We start from the raw sequence: 18,463 nt of genomic DNA, 5'->3' as shown, positions 1-18,463 counted from the left end.
TTTTTGCCACCTGATCTCTTTAGAGTGGATTACAGATATACCAAATGTTGTTTGAGGGGTATCCAGGTGTGAAATGCAAGCTTGAACTTTATTATAGTCTCTAGGAGTAACCAGTGAAGTTCTTTCAGAAACTGTTTGTCTAGTCCTACTTTGTGGATCCTGAGTCAAGTCAAGTTGCTAAATGTTGAACAGCTGTCAGGGTGCCATGTTTTAGGTGTCTTAATGAGTTAGTATTACATTAGCTTGAATAACTGTACATAATTCTGTTTGGTTTAGGAAGCATTTGAGTATTTGTAAGAAGAGGGCCGCCTTTGCTTATGTTTAGGTTTCGCCCTGGCCGTAGCACTGCGAAGCAGTCCTCCGCCCGGGGCGAAACCTTATGTCCTATAGTATGGGGCTTCGTCCCGCCTCTGTCTTCCATTGGCTAGCTCCATAAATGGAGGCTAGCCATTGGAAGAGATTGGCTGTCAGTCAATATTTCCCCGTCGGAACGCGATTCGGGGGTGTTTCTGTGTCTTTTTTTATGTCCCGCCCCCCACACCCTCCCTCTCGCCGTTCCCCGGGCCGCGCAGTGATTGGCTGCCGGCCCGGGACCTGACTTGTCATCCCCGTCATCTGCTGCTTGCAGCTTGAAAGCTTTTGCAGATAAAATGTCAACAACACGGAACAGTCAGTAAAACGCAAGGCTCTAGCTGTATCATGGCGAAAAAGCATTCACCTTGGGCGTCCTGCTCAAGGACAATGTGTGTGACACGTATCAGCCTTTTTCTTTTTGTATTGTAACTGTAATTTACCATACAATATCATACCATATTTATTGTGCCAGCTTTAGGACATAAGCCATACAATATACAAATAATAAAATCCACATGCTAATTTATTGATAAAATAAGAGTAATTATGGGCAATAAATTAGTTCCAAGCATAAATATAAAAATGAACTGCAGCGAAGCAATTTTCATACATTCTACAACTCATCCAGAATGCTTGTTATGAACAGCATAAGAATTATTTGAGATTATGACAGTATAATAAAATGAGAAAATCCAAGGATGCTTACCTGCTCATGTACAACATAGTTTCTAAGGGCCCATATTTACATTACTCACTCAGCGGTTAATGTAGCAAAGACAATTAATAAGATTTCAAGTTTTAAATAAAACAAATCTACAACCAAATGCAATCAGCGGGACAGCAATTGCTTTTATTAAAGTGCTTTGTGCAAAATGTTTCTGACATTTTAAAATTCATCTTCTACTTATAGGTCGACATAATTAAAAAGTAGCAAGTAATTGTATTTCTATAGCACCGACGAGGTGTTGAAGTGCTTTAGGTCTGTCACGCTCTGTGTCTTGGCAATTATGGGTTCTTGGATTATTGGCGCTAGCAAAACAGTAAACTCGTGTGCAGCAGCGAGTTGTGCATAGCACTTGTTAAGTGCGTGAGTTCTGCACTTTAGTTGTATTGTAATTATATGTATGTAGAGCTTACTACTCCTGACTGAGTGCTGAAGTGCTTTGCATGGCACTGCATACCAGTGAGAGTTTGGAGCACTCTCCCTGGGTTAGGTTATTCATTAAAGGGGTCCTGGCTGCAGAAACTCGCCACCTCGACTCATTACCTCAGCGTAGTTGGAAATGGGAATAATACACCTTTTATTGAGGTGGTTTACCCGAAATACGCCTCTCCATCCACCATTGCTCCCCAGTCCCTCCCTCTCGCTATCCAGCCTCACGGAAGTCCTGAACAACAATGCCCTTATGGCTTTATGCTTATTTTTAAAGACAGTGGTCCTTAGACAAGGGAAGATTAAAGGAGAATGAATATAGACCAAATGGAACCATATTTTTAAGGAAGTGTCCAGCCGGACAATTTATTATCTTGATAGAAATGATCACAAAACAATAAACTACAGAGTGTGATGGAAGCGGGACACCAGCCGATGTCCGACTAACACACTAAGTGAGCACAAACAAAAGGGGAAGTAGTAGGCAATAACAGGTCATCTGGATATTGTAAATCATAAAGCAGATAATCCAAGACATACACATATGCATGAAAAATTTGTATCAACTATGCATTTAGTGCATTTTAGGTCGACGACGTTTCGAACCTTAAACAATATCGGTTCATCCTCAGGACAAAGAATAATTGCCTAAAGAGTTAACATTCACAGTTGTTCCCACTGAGTGGGAATCAATATGCCATCCCGTAACAGAAAAGTTAAGAAGAGAAGGGAAACATAAAAAAATGAAACATGTCAGTAAATCATTGGTACAACTGCGTATACAGTGCAAGACTCATACCATGCCAAGGTGTCAGCGGCAACAGAGTGTGATGCATGCTGGATACAGGCAGTGTGCTGGAAGGTGGGAGCAAGGCGAGTAACGCAACGTCCTATTAGTGACAAGTAATAGCTCAGACTGGCTAAGAGGAAATAAAGTGGACCGCTAATACGTAATTGTGCAGATGAGCTGTGTCCTTAATTGGAGGGCTGTGGTGGTGCGAACCGGTACTTACAGGGGTGAAATGATAAGCAAAGGTGCGCAAAAATCTATAGTGACAACAAGTGGCTTACCGGTGGGGTGAGGCTGAAAGGGATTCAGCCCGAGACTCAATATAAAACTGTGTTCTATTGAGGGGAAATATAAGGTCAGTGAAGTTGATCTTATGACCATTGGGTCAGTTGCCGTAAAAATCGGTAAAAACCTTACCAATGGGAAATCCAAGAGTTGACTCAAATGGATCTGTGAGGAAAGCGAAGGGTTGTTCAGGTGTCAGTGAACAGTAAAAACGGTGAAGCATAAGTGCTTCGCTACTGGGGCTTACCGACAGGGAAGATGCCCTCGTTTAGAATTCTGTTGAGACAGAAAATGAATAAGGGGCATTAATGCCGGCATTTCATGGAGGATCGTATAAATGGTCTTGTCAGGGGTCGCCATGGTCTTACCTGGCAATGTAACAAGCAGGTCCGCAATGGGCATGAAAATTCAGCACGGCGTGCACTCCGAGGAATGTGAATGCGATATGGAAAACAATCGTAGTCACGTGGAGGCTAGGGACCAATAGGAACATGGCAAAAGCTGTCAGCCATTTTGGATTGGGCACAAATTAAAAGTGTGGCAGACATCTTAGGTGTACTGCGGTCGGAAGGTCCGCAATTTAGACAAAAACGAGTCGTTGCATAGCCGTTTCTCCAAGTGAGAAAGTGCATTTCGTGATACCCACATCAGACATACAGTGTCAAAGTTGAATACCACATAAATAGCAAAAATTGAAATTTTTCATGAAAAAACGAATTACAATAAGCCTGATGGCATTAAATTAACGGTAGAAAGTTACAGATAAAAACAAATAGACCAGTCAGAGCGTACTGAACAGAAATAAGTAGTCCAGTTATAACCAGAGTCATAGTACAGTTCCATTCGACCAGACAAAGCTGGTGCCTAGATCAAGGAGGTCCAATCCTCAGTCCGATTCAGGCCAGTGTGCAGACTGTGTCTTCAATATCCAACGTAGTTCCTCCTTGTTTAGCAACTGCTGCAAATTACCTCCGCGGCTGGGGAGTCTTATCACAGAGATGATAGTCCATTTGAAGACCATTTCAATGTGGGATTGTTCAGTGAAAAGATGCACAAGAGGAGCATTAGGAGTCCTGCATCGTATTCTGCTCCGGTGTTGGCACATTTTTGTGCGCGCCTTCTGAGTTGTCTGCCCTATATAGATCATAGAACACGGACAAACAATGGCATAGATGGCATTTGTGCTGTTACAATTGGAGAATTCTTTACGCTCATACTTGATATCATTGTGCATAAATTCCTTGCCCTCTATGGTACTGTCACACATAGAGCAGTTGCCGCACCTGACATGCCCAGTGAGTCTTGGTAGCCCCCAAAGTGTATCAATTGTGGTCATTTGTTCAAGAGCGGGTAGTGCTGCACGCACCAAATGGTCTTTCAGATTCTTAGATTTCTTAAAGGCAAACAAAGGTTTGTCTAGTTGGAGTTGGCCTACATTCAACACTGGCCAGTGTTTTTTAATACTCTTAGTGAGTAATTAATAAGTACCTACCCATGGTCCTTAGCATATTGTGCCCTGGGTTCCCTTGTCTTGTTTAAATCTTATGGCTTTATGCAGCTTTTTTCATAGTGACAGGCATCGGGCCATGCATCCCGCTCTGCATCTCTGGCTGTTGGAGGCTCCTCGGAGGCCTGTGAGGCTTTGGCATCTGGCATGGCGAATGGCGGGAAGGGGCCTGCTCACACATGTAGGATGCCGACACAAAAGGTAAGAGCTGCTAGAGTATCTAACACCTGCCAATTCAGGTCCCTATAATCGCTTACAAATTACAGTATTTACAACAAGGGGTGGTGAGGGACAGAGTCTCTGAATTAAGCAGAAAGCTCTCACCCAGTCAAGAGATCAGGGCTATATCTAGGCTGTGGGGTTTTAGGTTTAAACCTATAATAACTGATAAAACCCCACTGAAAGAAAAATAGCCCTCACCGGTGAAAACATATAAACACTGAAAAAACACCTGCACAACCACAAACTAAATGCCATTCAAAGAAAGGAAAAAGAAAGTGAAAGAGTAAGTTTGTTCTTACTGAAGGGATCAATAAAATGTTATACAAGCTAACAGTAAGAAAGGCTGGCTAACATTATTCTGCTTGAGTTTCGTTCTTTAGGGATGCCACTAAAATATTGTTTCTTCTTCCTTTGACTTTTTTCAGTTTTATGGCCTTTGGTCTAAAGATGCAGGGTTTAGTTTCACGTTTTAGGTTTAGTTTAATTATTTTATAAACTGTAGAGAATCAGGACATATCAAACTCACATTTGATATTTTGGCTGCATTTGATTCTTTCACTGATAGGTAAAATGGCTAGTTTCATAAAAATCTTTCTTAACATGTGTCATCATATTTACCCAAAGAGGATGGGTAAAAACCCTTAATACATCAGACCATAGTTTCTAGTGGGTCAGTATTAATAGTAGGTGAATTGCCACACCTCAGGCTTTAAACATTAAATGCAAGGTATAGTGACAAGTATATATATCACCAAGCATCTGGGATAGTGGTGAAAACGTGACATCAGACTTTTGAAAAACATGGAACGCAGTGTCACTTGTTATGCTCTGCAAAAAAGGTTCTTTCAAAGTTCAACAAAGATTGGAGTGATATTGTTTGTATTTGTAGTGATTCAGCTACGCATATAAATCATTTGTGTGATGACCTGTCAAAATTGATACCCGAGCTGAAGTGGAAGTAGGAGATCCTTGCCACTTGTTAGATGGTATGCTGAAAGCATGTTTACAATCTTCAGAGTTAATGAGGGATGATATTGACTTTTTAGACCATTCTGGTGCACTGTTTTCTTATGCCCAGAAACTAAAACGCAAACATTTACCATTTCGTGCTTTATGTGGCATCAAAGAAAGTCATCCCGACTGTGTCCCTTAGCTGACGGTTCTCAGCCCAATAGGCTATGAATGCTGAGAGGGCCTTTTCACAGAAGTTTACATGGGAAGGAAAGCACAAGCGCAAATGACCAAAGACTCACTAAAGAAGTATTGTATGGTGTACTACAATAAGATTAATTTGCAAAAATTTCTTTGGACCTCATATACACTATACGTACACTGTCTATATACCATGTTCTTTCAGTGCAGAAAGCAAGCAATGATAAAAGCAAAACGTTCCATAAACACCGGAAAAACACTTTTTCTGTTGTTTTTAGTGGCGTGAAAATGTGTAACCACTGATAACAACAGTTTTTTAAGATATTGAAAACACTGGAAAAACCCCACCAGAATTTACCAAAAATAGAAACTGAAAACAGGACAGCCTAGCTATATCCAACACCGTTTTTTAGCTCACTGCACCATCCCAGTTTCAGAACCTGGCTGTATGCAAATTAGTCTGTTCCTGTCCCAGTGCATGATGGGAACAGGGCAAACCAAACTACAAAAGCCAATTCTTACACTGGGAGCAAACCAAACTACAAAAGCCAATTCTTACACTGGGAGCAAACCAAACTACAAAAGCCAATTCTTACACTGGGACAAACCAAACTACAAAAGCCAATTCTTACACTGGGATAAACCAAACTACAAAAGCCAATTCTTACACTGGGACAAACCAAACTACAAAAGCCAATTCTTACACTGGGAAAAACAAACTACAAAAGCCAATTCTTACACTGGGAAAACCAAACTACAAAAGCCAATTCTTACACTGGGATGAAGGGTATACTCAGATGCGAGTCCCTTGCTCATTGCACCATCAGGATTCAAGCAAACCGGGCCGAAGACGGCTGTAATGCCAGAAACCGGTCCCCGGGAGCTTGTTTCCTTCCCAGTGAAAGAATTGGCTTTTGTAGTTTGGTTTGCCCTGTTCCCATCATGCACTGGTACAGGAACAGACTAATTTGCATACAGCCAGGTTCTGAAACTGGGATGGTGCAGTGAGCTAAAAAACGGTGTTGGATCTAGCCCGGATCTCTTGACTGGGTGAGAGCTTTCTGCTTAATTCAGAGACTCTGTCCCTCACCACCCCTTGTTGTAAATATTTTTGTCCACCCTAAGCGTGGAAGGGTATACTCAGACATGAGTCCCTTGCTCATTGCACCATCAGGATTCAAGCAAACCGGGCCGAAGACGGCTGTAATGCCAGAAACCGGTCCCCGGGAGCTTGTTTCCTTCCCAGTGTAAGAATTGGCTTTTGTAGTTTGGTTTGCCCTGTTCCCATCATGCACTGGTACAGGAACAGACTAATTTGCATACAGCCAGGTTCTGAAACTGGGATGGTGCAGTGAGCTAAAAAACGGTGTTGGATCTAGCCCGGATCTCTTGACTGGGTGAGAGCTTTCTGCTTAATTCAGAGACTCTGTCCCTCACCACCCCTTGTTGTAAATACAAATTACAGTAGCCCTGATAGTGGATCCTTTCTTTGAGAAAGTACACGGTTTCAGACCATAGAACGTCCATCATTGCCACGCCAGGGAGCAATACCTTAGCCATTAATGTTTTACTCCTTGCGGTGTCAGACTAGCAGGATCAAATCATATCAGGGCTGTTCTACCTTAGCATGGGCAGCACTAGAAGTGAAGGCAAATGAGTGTACAGGACTGAAGAGAGTTTATATTTCAATAAGAATTGCTGTTCAAGTGAGAACAGGGTTGATACGGAGAAGGTCGGATTCATGCCGTTAGAAGGCCACGGACTGTCTCGGTCTGTGAGACAACCACATGTTGCTTGCATGACATTGAGCAGTGGTAGAACATGATAACATATATTTCCCACTAGAGGGTGGCTGGGTGACTACTTCAGCTACCTTCCTCTGAGAGCTCTATTTCATTTTGTGGCCCTCATTTTAATCCCAATGACATTTTGGAGGGGGAATCTGTAGCAGCTTGTGGTGGTAAAATCATGGATAGTTGCTGGCTTCCTGGGATCACCACAGATACACACAGGAAATTATATTAAGCAAAAAATGGACTATCGTTCTGAGGGTAAAACCCTGGATGTTTTGCCAGTGTTGCTTTTTGTAAATTTCATCTTCTCATGGTGCTCAAGCTCTTTGCTTTTTGATCTGTAGATATTATACCTCTAAACAGGCCTCAGCCACAATACGCTCTTTGTAAAACGGCATTTCACACTGTCCAGTCATTTGTAAGTGGTGGCCATCTTTCAAAGGTTTGCATGTTGTCTAATTTATTATATGGCGTGCCTCTAGGGTTGCAATCTAATGAAACACATCCATACAAAGCCTACTGATCACAGAGTCCTTCCCTTCCTCTCACCCTCTGGGGGCTGATAATGAGTACAGATGAGTAGCAATAGAAGCCAGTAGATGTGTGTGGTATTTATACAGTACAGACTTAGCTGAGAAATAACAAAGTGCTGTTATGTTGTGCAAGGAAAACCCTTGTGTTGAGTTTGGTTTTTTTCCATATATAAATCATGTTATACACCTGTACTTTCACTCTGAAATCGAAGATAATTTCTAGAGCCCTACAACAAAATAGGCTGCATGTATTAAGTGCAAAAATTAGGGCTTCTTTTCTTGTTTGTTACTCTGCCTCCTTGCAGCCCTCCTTACTCCCACCCCCACCCCCTCCTGCTTGTCTCTCCCTGCAGCGATCTGTGTGCTGTCATCGGACCTAGCCTCGGTTTTGCCTCCTGAGCCTCCAGTGATTTTCTGTTACAAAGTTCTTGCAGTTAGGAACTTGTCCGGTTTATCCCTTATGAAATCAGAAATACAAGACCCAGCATGCAAATAAAAAATCTTGACTTGATAAACAGAGATCACAATCTGCAGAAAGCGGAATGCAAGCTTGGTCAAGTTGAAACTTTTATCGCTGAATGAGCTCACAAACAAGATTTACTGCCGAGTGGGTGACCACATTGGAGTCCAAGCATACCAGCGTGATAAAAACCCTTGAAGAAAGCAGAAGTCGCTCAAGTTGCCTGAGCTACTACCATCACCATATCCACCACCACATCCACATCATCCACCACATTATCCACCATGTCCACCGCCACCACGTCCACCACATCCACCACCACCACCACATCTACCACATCCACCACGACCACATCCACCACCACCACATCCACCACCACCACATGTAAATGTTTTTGTACTTGTATAGTGCACAGCTACCCGCAGTGGGTTTCCCGGCGCTTGTACGAATACCGCAAGGGAACCCTTCCTGGCTTTCCCTGTGAAGTGTCCACTCCTGGGCACCCCCATGGTGCAGACCAGGCATCCCTCGCGTTGTGGGGGCCGTTGTGGAGATTAAGCAAGCTATTGCCCAGAGTTGCAGCGTGGGGCCCATGATTAGAATAGACACTGAGGCAAGAATATCCGGTCAGGCGAATTAATGAGCCCGAGACCCGTCGAGGCAGGAATCGAACCCTGGTCCCTGGCCAGAGCTCTGCATCGAGGTCTGCCTGCTCTAACCATTGAGCCACACTTCTCCACATCCACCACCTCCACAACCACCACATCCACCACCACCACATCCACCACCACCACATCCACCACCACCACATCCACCACCACCACCACCAGCACATCCACCACCACCAGCACATCCACCACCACCACATCCACCACCACCAGCACATCCACCACCAGCACATCCACCACCACCACCGCATCATCCACCACATCATCCACCACCGCCACATCCACCACCGCCACATCCACCACCGCCACATCCACCACCGCCACATCCACCTCCACCGCATCCACCTCCACCGCATCCACCTCCACCACCACCACACCCACCACCACATCCACCACACCCACCACCACCACATCATCCACCACCACATCCACCACATCATCCACCACCATCACATCATCCACCACCACCACATCCACCAGATCCACATCCACCACATCTGTGTGTGTGTGTGGCTCTGTGTGTGTGTCTGGTTGTAAATACAATAGGTCTGGCATTTGCGAGAGATTAAGCTATTGGCATTGTAAATGACAATACCATTTATTTATGTTTTCAAAACCAACACATAAACAAAAATGTTGTGATTTACAATGCCAATAGCTCAAACTTTTGCAAAGGCGAGACCGTTGCATTGTAAATGCTTGTTTTTTAGTCCATTTGATGTGTGCTCTTATGGAAAGTCCGAACCAGAAACCAAACTTTGACCTCCTGGGCAACATTAATCCATCCACTTCGAATTTGATTAGCCATTTTGTGTCAAACTTCGCGTGAGGTTCTCTTGCAAAGAAGATGAATTCCTTTTTTTCCTGTTTTAGCTAGCTTGTGCATGTGCTTAGGCAGTGCTTGAGAGTGACAATGTCAGCCAAGGAGCAGTTGAGTGTAATGTAAATATTGGAGGACGGATACACAATGATTCTTAAATTGTAAAAATGGGCTCCACATTGAAAATTAAGCTAGAATAGACCCATAGGGACTCATTTGACCCTTTTGTGGTCAAAACAGTAACTTCCCAATCTAACTAGCAGTTTGTGGGTGCTAATGAATGAAGTGAACTAAAAACTGTGCCTTCAAACCCCATGCTTGTATGGACGCTCTCACTGCGCTGCTAATGATGAACTGTGTCACAGGCCACTGAGAGGTCAAGTAGGATGAGACGGCAGGCTTCTCCGTTAACCAATATGAGATGCATTTTTGTAGTAGTCCTTTCTATGATGGTATCTTTACAGAAATCTAAGTTATAAGGTGCCAGAAAACTTTCACTTTCTGTGAGCTTTGAGAGTTAGATGGCAATGCATTTTTGGGATACTTTGCCGTGCCGTGGAATATTTGATACTTGCCCTCTTTCATTTGTGTTAATATCGGAGTAACTTGATCAACGTTTAAGGCATCAGGGAAAGTTCTTGCTTGTAAAGAGATGATGATTGTGTGACACTATGTTTTTATAGAAAAATGTTGCATTTCTAATTAAGTGTGCTATAAGGTGTCACAGAAGTAAAACATAGGTTTTTGGGAATTAATAGTTGTTCCTAGGAAATTTAAAAAAGTTAAACCTTTTGTTTTACATTTTATAAGGAACAGTTTGCTCTGTATTTTTTAGGCCTTAATGTGTTGGTGAGGTTTTGGCATGAACTCGTTTTGAAGGTTTGCTTTTCTTTTAAGAATTCAGTGGAACATGTTGATTTTCAGGTTGTATGGTGTTCTTTAAAGTCTGGTAAAGAAAAGGTTGTTTTGCATTTGTTATAGGATATTCAGATTTGTTTTTGAAGAATGACACAAACATTACTTCCTATTTGGATTTTTACGTAACTTTTCTTGTTTAACTTCAAAGTTTCTGAGACCTTTTCAGTGCATATAGCTTTTTAACTTAAAACACTAGCTACGTTTAGGCAGTGGTCCAAAAATGGGATCTTTACCTAGCTGCTAGAGGTTGCCAGTGTTTTTGTTTGAGATATGATAATGAATGTATCTCCAACTCATTGTAGCAAAATTCTCTGAACGTTCTGAAGTGAATTATCTGAGGAAGGGGTTTTGCTTTTGCTTTCACACTATTGCATTACTTTAGATTCTTCAAATGGATATTGGTTTATTGAAAGATACTGGTTATAACTGGTTAAACGTTGACATTGAAAGACAAAGGTCTTTAGGTACTAGGCAACACAGAGTTGATAAAAAAAAAACTGAAGGCGTGCCATCTACCCTTCATAGCAGGAAGCCAGGACAATTTGAATTGCCTACAATTCAATAACATGGCTGTTGTATCTCATCTCAGTCATATATAAGTTGTCATTTTGCAGCAATGATGCATGATGTTGTCCCTTTTAGCTCAGAGCCTTCATAAAGCAAGTTCTTTATTAGCTCATATGTGGCTAATGTTTTAATGCATCTCCTTTAGTGACTCCCTTTTAAACCTTGGGTATGAGACAGACAGATTGTTTTATAAGGGGCAGGTAGTAGACTTTTACTCAGATCTATTATATAAGCTGTATTTGTTTGAAAAGTAATGAGACTAAGAAGGGTGTTCTGGTCCATAGTTAGAAATCATAACAAGAAATTAATCTGGGTTTAATTCAGCGCGATCGATCAGCTTCCGATGAATATAATTTGAATACCCCATGATGAATACTTTAATTGGTTTTTTACCTATTTTGCATTGTTTTGTTCATTTCAGCTATTGTCTTCTAATTTCTTATCCTTGTTTGATTCTGTAAGATATTAAATGTACATTTCGCTTTGAGCAGGAATGAATGATGAATGTGATGGATGCTTCTAATGGCAGATTCTTCACCTTACGATATATTCCAGGTGCCAGGCTGAATCTAGAGACGTTTTTGGTAGCAGTGTGCCAATAGGTGGCATTGTGCCATTCAGTGGTTGCTCCACACTGCCCTAGAAGAGCCCTGTAGAGCCGCATTAAAGCGCCACCCCTGTTCTGTGGAAACAGCTACTTTCTTACCATGCCTTCTGACGCAGATCCAGAGCTATGCCCCCAAATGTGTCTGTTTTCCAATGACTTTCAAAATGGTTCACAGTGTGCTAGGGGACGATGGCCCCCCGAAAATGGTAGGTTTCAAGTTGTACTGTGACTGCAGGAAGCAAATGTCGGTCAAGGACCTGCTCAGGGTGTGCCTCTGGAATCTGACCATGGGATACTAGTTGTGTGATAAGTGCGTCCTCATGCCTTCGAAGGCAATCTGAGACCGGGATTCAAGTTGTATGTCGCCGAACACATGAGTCATTGCCTCTGCGTAGATCCTGCTCCTCTCAAAGTCACAGGCCCCGAATCTATCCTGTGACCACTTCTGTGCCCATTCAACGTTGTGCTCAAAATCCTCCGGTAAGCTGAAGAGCAAACATAAGCATAAGAAAGCAAAGTGGGATTCAATCTCAGTTCATCCAGGGATGTCATGGACCCTGCAGCAAATAGAAGCTTTCAATGAAGTCCTGCTGCAAAATGTCAATGTGTTTCCGGCTCCCTCTGGCGTGCCTTCGAGACCCATGAAACTGTAGGGGTCTGCAGCTGGGTTAGGGCTGGTAGTTCCCTCCCCAGCATAGTCTGTTTCTGTGGGACACATTACCTGGCCCGTACTCACTTTGGCACAGACTTCCACTATGGTCACATGAGCCAGTTCCTGACACCGGTTCTGGAGAATGGTCTGGTGCTGACGCCGATGTCAGACGCTAAATCGGCATTGGGTCATTGAGCTCAATAGATGTTGCACTACGAAATTAGAAAAGCACAATCAATTGTCATGCTGTCTGAATTTAACCTGTGTCACAGAGTCTCACCTACCAGCACAGACTCCATTGTCTTTTTGGTTCTAACTCTCACTATGTGTCAAAGCATTGTGCACACCTGGATTTTGAGGTCATCTGGGTAAAGTGGAAAGCAGAGGATTCAGGTCTCCAGTGGAGGCTTTGATCCACATCAAATAGCAGTAGCTGCAGGTCATTCATCTGTCTCTGAAGGCCTTCCTGCTGTCAGTTAAGGAGAGGCTGGTACAGGTTCTCATGGATATCACCACCATCATGTGGTCCTGCAACAATCAGGGTTGAATGAAGGCATGTGCCAAGAGACTTTGAGTTTCTGGAAATGGTTGGAGTGCCAGAGCATGTTCCTCATTGCCAGTCACCTGGCAGTGTCTATGACTGCCAGAGAAGACAAACTGAGCAGATGTCTTCTTTCGAACTGAGCAGACATTGTCAGGCAGATTACGAGAGGTGCTGTCTGCGTCCCAAGCTGAAATTGAACTAGGGATTCCTGTACGCCTACCCACCTCTCTCTCTTGCCCAGAGTTCTGAACATAATCAGGAATGACTAGACCAAAGTCGTCCTAGGGGCCCCAGATTCGGGCCGGAGAGTGCAGTACCTGGAAGCCCTGGACATGAGCGTTTTTCCTCTGATCAGGCTGACACTTCACGAGGACCACTTGTCTCAGCAGCAGGCAAGGGTCCTTAGCCGAATCTACACATGCATGCATGGAGATTGAGCAGTATTAACTGACTTTGTTTAGTTTGCCATCTAAAGTGGTGGATGTCATTCTCACCACCATACTCCCCTCCACAAAATCTATTTATCCCGAGCGCTGGCACAAAATTGTAACCTGAAGTGGTGTTCTTAACACTGACACCTTCCAGACAAAGCAGTCAGACCTGTTTTTCATTTTTTTTGTCTTTAGCCCAGCAGGGCATTGTGGTGTGCACATTTAAAGTGTTTTTGTCAGCCCTTTTAATCATTCTACGTTTGTGGGACTAACCGTCCTTGTAATAAAACAAAAAAACTTGTTGTGAAGAGGTTTGTTAGAAGATTTGACTTGCATTTCCTCCACACAGTTGTACCACAGTAGACTTTAACTTGGTCATGACCATTCCTCCTGTGTATATGCTTTGAGTAGCTCCACGCAGCATCTCCTGACTTTAATAACTTTTTTCCTTATTGCAATTATGTCAGCTTGTTGAGTGAGTGAACTCCAGGTCCTTTCAGTGCAAGTGCCTTACACCCCTTTTTATCTCCGGACAAATTGGTGATGAGGACTCGGCGGCCCTATTACCAAGTCATGACTCCCTTCCACATTAGGCAGTCCATCACTCTTTGCTCCCCTTCAAACTTGAAAAGAGCAGGAGAGGCTCCATCATTTGGACCCCAGAAGGACTCTAACCGTTTATTTAGATTGTACCAAGGATTATCGAGTGAACAATCAGCATTTTGAGGAGTTCTCTGGTGCAAAGAAAGGTAAGGCTGTGCAGGAAAGTACCTTGTCAAGGTGGATAGTCCACTGTATTAAGATGTACTCTGCATTGGTGCATTGGCCTAGGTGCAAGCCCAGCGAGGTCTGAGAGCCCATTCCACCAGGGCTAAGGCTGCTACTACTGCGGCTGTTGATGAGGGGAGTGTTTGTCCTTGATTTCTGCCTTGCTGCAATATGGGCGTTGGTGCATTCGTTCACAAAGCACAGACTTGTCAACCGGGTCTGGCTTGAAGGACACTGAATGTTGGGTTTGCAAGACTCTTTAGTATGAGCCTACACCAAAACCCCCAGCCTCCCTGCGGAGGAACTGCTTTGGTATCAACTCTGGTACCTTCTGTTACACCATTCTGGTGGATGCTCTCAGATTTACTACTCCTCTTAGACCTCCCTGTTCTGTGGAGTAGTCTTTATTTAATATCTTAAAAGGTCCAAAGTTAGTATTCTGGACATTGCAACCTACAAATGTTCATGCTGTACATCTGAGGGCACAGAAAGGGTAAAGAGAAGAAACTTACGTCAAATAGCTGAGGTGGAAATTATATGTGGCACTTCCTACTCACTTATGGGACAGTGTGGAGCCAACACTTAGCCACACAACTCCACCTAGCGGTGCGTGGGAGCACTACTACAAAGAAATCTCTGGATACAGTCTGATACCTATGTTACAATCTAAGATGAGGAATCTACATTTGGAGTAGTCACTAGAAACATTATTACCTAAGGTATGTAAATTGTTCTTTAAGATGTATGACTTACTTTGAGCTTCTCCATTTGGTTACTCTGGTAGTAAGATGACTTCCTTTGATCAGTAGCATAGATGTGTAGCGTAGTTGTGAACTTTAAAGAAAGTTTAAAGACACAGTGTGAGAAGACAATGACTGTATGATATAGAGGCAGCTGCACAAAACAAAGACCTGATATATTTTTTTTAACGTATGCAAAGCTAACCGTTTTTTATTTCTTTTTGACTGTTCTGCAGGATTTGTAGGGAGAAGCTTAGAGAATACCAGTTCAAACGCTTAAAGTACTTCTACGCAGTAGTAGAGTGCGATTCTTCTGAAACTGCTAACAAAATTTATGAGGAGTGTGATGGACTGGAATTTGAAAGTAGCTGTTCCTTTGTGGATTTAAGGTAGAGTATTTAGTGTATTATATATATATATGTATATATTATAGAATATTGCATTTGTGGCCCACTTGTGCGTGCTTCACTCTGGGCATTTGGAATACTGATTCCCTAACTACATTCTGTACTGCAAAAAAAAGTGCTAATTTCCACCTGTTCAGAACAACTCCATCAAATGCTTGTGTGAATGGTGGCCACCCAGGAGTGAGTAAGAAAAGAATGGACAAGTGTCACCGTCCGCTAACATCTACACTCTCTAGAGCAGATCTATACGTATTTATTAAGTTATGTGGAGTGCAACCAAGATGCCCTTGAGCATTAGAGATCTAGCCAGGGGCGGCTCTAGGCTCATGGCGGCCCTTGCCAGGAGCGTAGGTAGGGGGCCCCGGAAGAGGGGGTCCGGGCGGGGGGGGGAGCCCCCCCAGAGCTCAGGAAGGTGTTTTAATAAAACGTCCAGAAAAGGAGTTAGATGACCAGTACCGGCGGCTGCTCCTACCCTTCCGAATTCGTCTCAGAACGATAACATTTAGGAGGAGGGGGTATTGTAACACACGACGTGGCCAGCAGTGGGTAGGGAAAAAAAGAAGCCAATCAGGAACCAGGAGGAACGCAGGCGCGGAGGCCAGTGGCGAGGGGGAGGTCAGGGTGTTTGGAAGTGGAACAGAGCCGGAGGCCGCCAAATCCCTGCCAGGGGCCGCCACACAAATATGTATCCATCCTCAGAGGATTGTTATATTAAGGATATATACTGGTGTGGCGGCCCCTGGGGTTTGGCGGCCCTGTGCATGTGCACAGCTTGCACATGCCTAAGGCCGCCTCTGATCTAGCTAGTGGTGTCCTACCATACAAACTCAAACAAATCTGGAATCAAAGTACAAGAATTGCAGACTAATAAATGCATTTAACCATGTTGAAAAGACCAAGGACTTCGCTCCTGCCACAAGGTGGCTGATGTGTCGCACCTAATTGAAAAGTCAATTCCGGAAAAAAGAATTTCAACAATTTCTTGTTGATGAAACACACTACCGAAAGCTTACTTGCTCCTTATAAACCTGTTCAAACTATAGGTTATTGCTTGAATTTATAATATCTTGACTTTGATATCCTAAATAAGCAGGCTGTTTAAGATCAGATATAAGGAACCTTTGGAGACCACCCACTTATATTTTGAGTTTTGGAAACCACTCTCAATAGGGGATGGGAAATAGTTTGCTTGATGCTTAACTCTCCAGTTCATTTGTCAGGTGTTGCTGCGTTCTGTCCTCGTTAAACTTTAATCCTACAGCTTGTCGTGACATACCTGGTCCTAAGTAAATATTAAAAATATTACCGATCAATTATTTTCTGGACTGCAGAAAATGTCTGCTCATGTTTTTCTGATCTTGCTTTGCAGGTTTATTCCAAACGATGTCACGTTTAATGATGAACCAAAGGATGTTGCTACTGATGTGGATTTCACTGTATATAAACCAAAATATTTCACATCAGCCGCAATGGCAACATCAAAGGTATGCTTAAACTAGCAGCTTTTGATAAACTTTGTGTATTTTGTTTTCGTATTTAGTAATTAACCTACATTTAGAAAACTATATGTAATTATATAATCGTGTTCAGAGAAATCAACTTGGGATTTTTATGATTGTGTATTTCTTGAATATAACCCCACACACTTCCAGAACATTATTACTAAGGACTGGAACAGGTGCATAGTCAGTCTCATCTAGTTTCTGGTTGCTTTGCAGATAAATAACTCGTCAGTAATGAACATGTTTGGCCAGTGAGAATACATTCTGAATTTGTCAATGACATTAGAAAAGTTTTGGGGCCGAATAATCTGCGTTTTGCAGCACAATAACCATTTGCTGTGTAATTTGGAGCAGCTATTAGTGTTGTCCAATAGGACAGGAACAATGGAACCCTACTCACCTGGAACCAGGGTAATAAACTTATTATCAAAAAACAAAGGGTCCTGTGGACACCTAGTGAAGTAATCTCAATGTATATTGGCACAATGGCAATATATTGGGTTATAGTATATTGGAGAGAGAAGGAAGCAAATACACATCTGATTTGTTTTTGAATCAAAAATATTTATATAATCCTTGAAATGAAATACTGTTACAAAGTAATACATTTGAACATATAGTTTTGAGTTAGAGGTGTCCCAGTGAAAAACGGAACCTAGGAAATTAGTGACATATATGTGAAATATATACAAGGTTTCCAATGCTTCATATAAGCTACCATTAACCTATATATGTACAGTGGACAGTGCTAGATACAGTGATCAGTGCTGGTCAACAATGGTTCTTTTATGCAACTTGTCGACGCCATTTCGACCATGTGTGCAGTGTAAGGTCTCTTCAGGACCCAAGATTGTAGGGATACCTATGAGAAGCTGAGGGATAATGTCAGTATGTGGCTCATTTTAAGCAACTGGTAATATATAGTGGAACTAAGCTTTCGTTTGTATAATACCTGAAGGGTAATGGACCAGCTTGTGTGGAGAGTGTGGCACCGTGCAAGGGATAAGAAAAAGATACTCACATGGGTCCCAGCAGGGAGCTACACATGTGAGAAAAACAAGTAATTAGTATTACAATAGTGGGGGTTGGAGGCATGGCATAATATTGCAACTAAAAACAGACCTGGAACTTACCCCAAGTGTGAGGTGAGTGGTGAGCCGGCTATTACGTGAATGCGCACAGTGTAGGGCTCCACGTGTGTGGAGGATGGCCTAATCAAAGCTCTGTCAAGGCAGGTCTGTGGAGAGGGGGAGCATGTGCATTGGTAATAAAACAGGGACACTTGTAGTGGGGTGAACATAATATTAATTAAAAGCTCGGCGCTTACCAAGTTCCGATTCTGAGTGTAAGCCCAATATCACTATAACCCAATATATTGCCATTGTGCCCATATACATTTAGATTACTTAATTAGTGTTGTCCAAAACATTGTTTTTCTTAGATAGGTAATTTGGCTTTTTATTTATTTGCAATTCTTTAACGAAATTACATCACCAAATATTGTAGCATTGTCAGTGTGTTGTGCTTTTGTTTCAATACATAACGTATATGAATACTGCTTTTGGTAAACAATATGCATTGCACTTTCTG

General features: G+C 42.7%; 1 protein-coding gene across 1 annotated transcript in view; it reads left to right on the top strand.

Annotated features, from left to right (window-relative positions):
- ESF1 (ESF1 nucleolar pre-rRNA processing protein) overlaps nucleotides 1-18,463 on the top strand; it is a 325,806-nt gene that overhangs the window by 114,950 nt on the left and 192,393 nt on the right. The window contains exons 6-7 of the mRNA XM_086927725.1: nucleotides 15,201-15,353; nucleotides 16,741-16,855. Coding sequence (XP_086783851.1) covers nucleotides 15,201-15,353; nucleotides 16,741-16,855 — 268 coding nt within the window. The remainder of the gene's footprint in view (nucleotides 1-15,200; nucleotides 15,354-16,740; nucleotides 16,856-18,463) is intronic.

The sequence above is a fragment of the Lissotriton vulgaris genome, chromosome 6 (genome assembly GCF_964263255.1).
Source record: "Lissotriton vulgaris chromosome 6, aLisVul1.2, whole genome shotgun sequence".
NCBI classification, from domain to species: domain Eukaryota; kingdom Metazoa; phylum Chordata; class Amphibia; order Caudata; family Salamandridae; genus Lissotriton; species Lissotriton vulgaris.
This window is presented reverse-complemented; position numbering and strand designations above follow the sequence as displayed.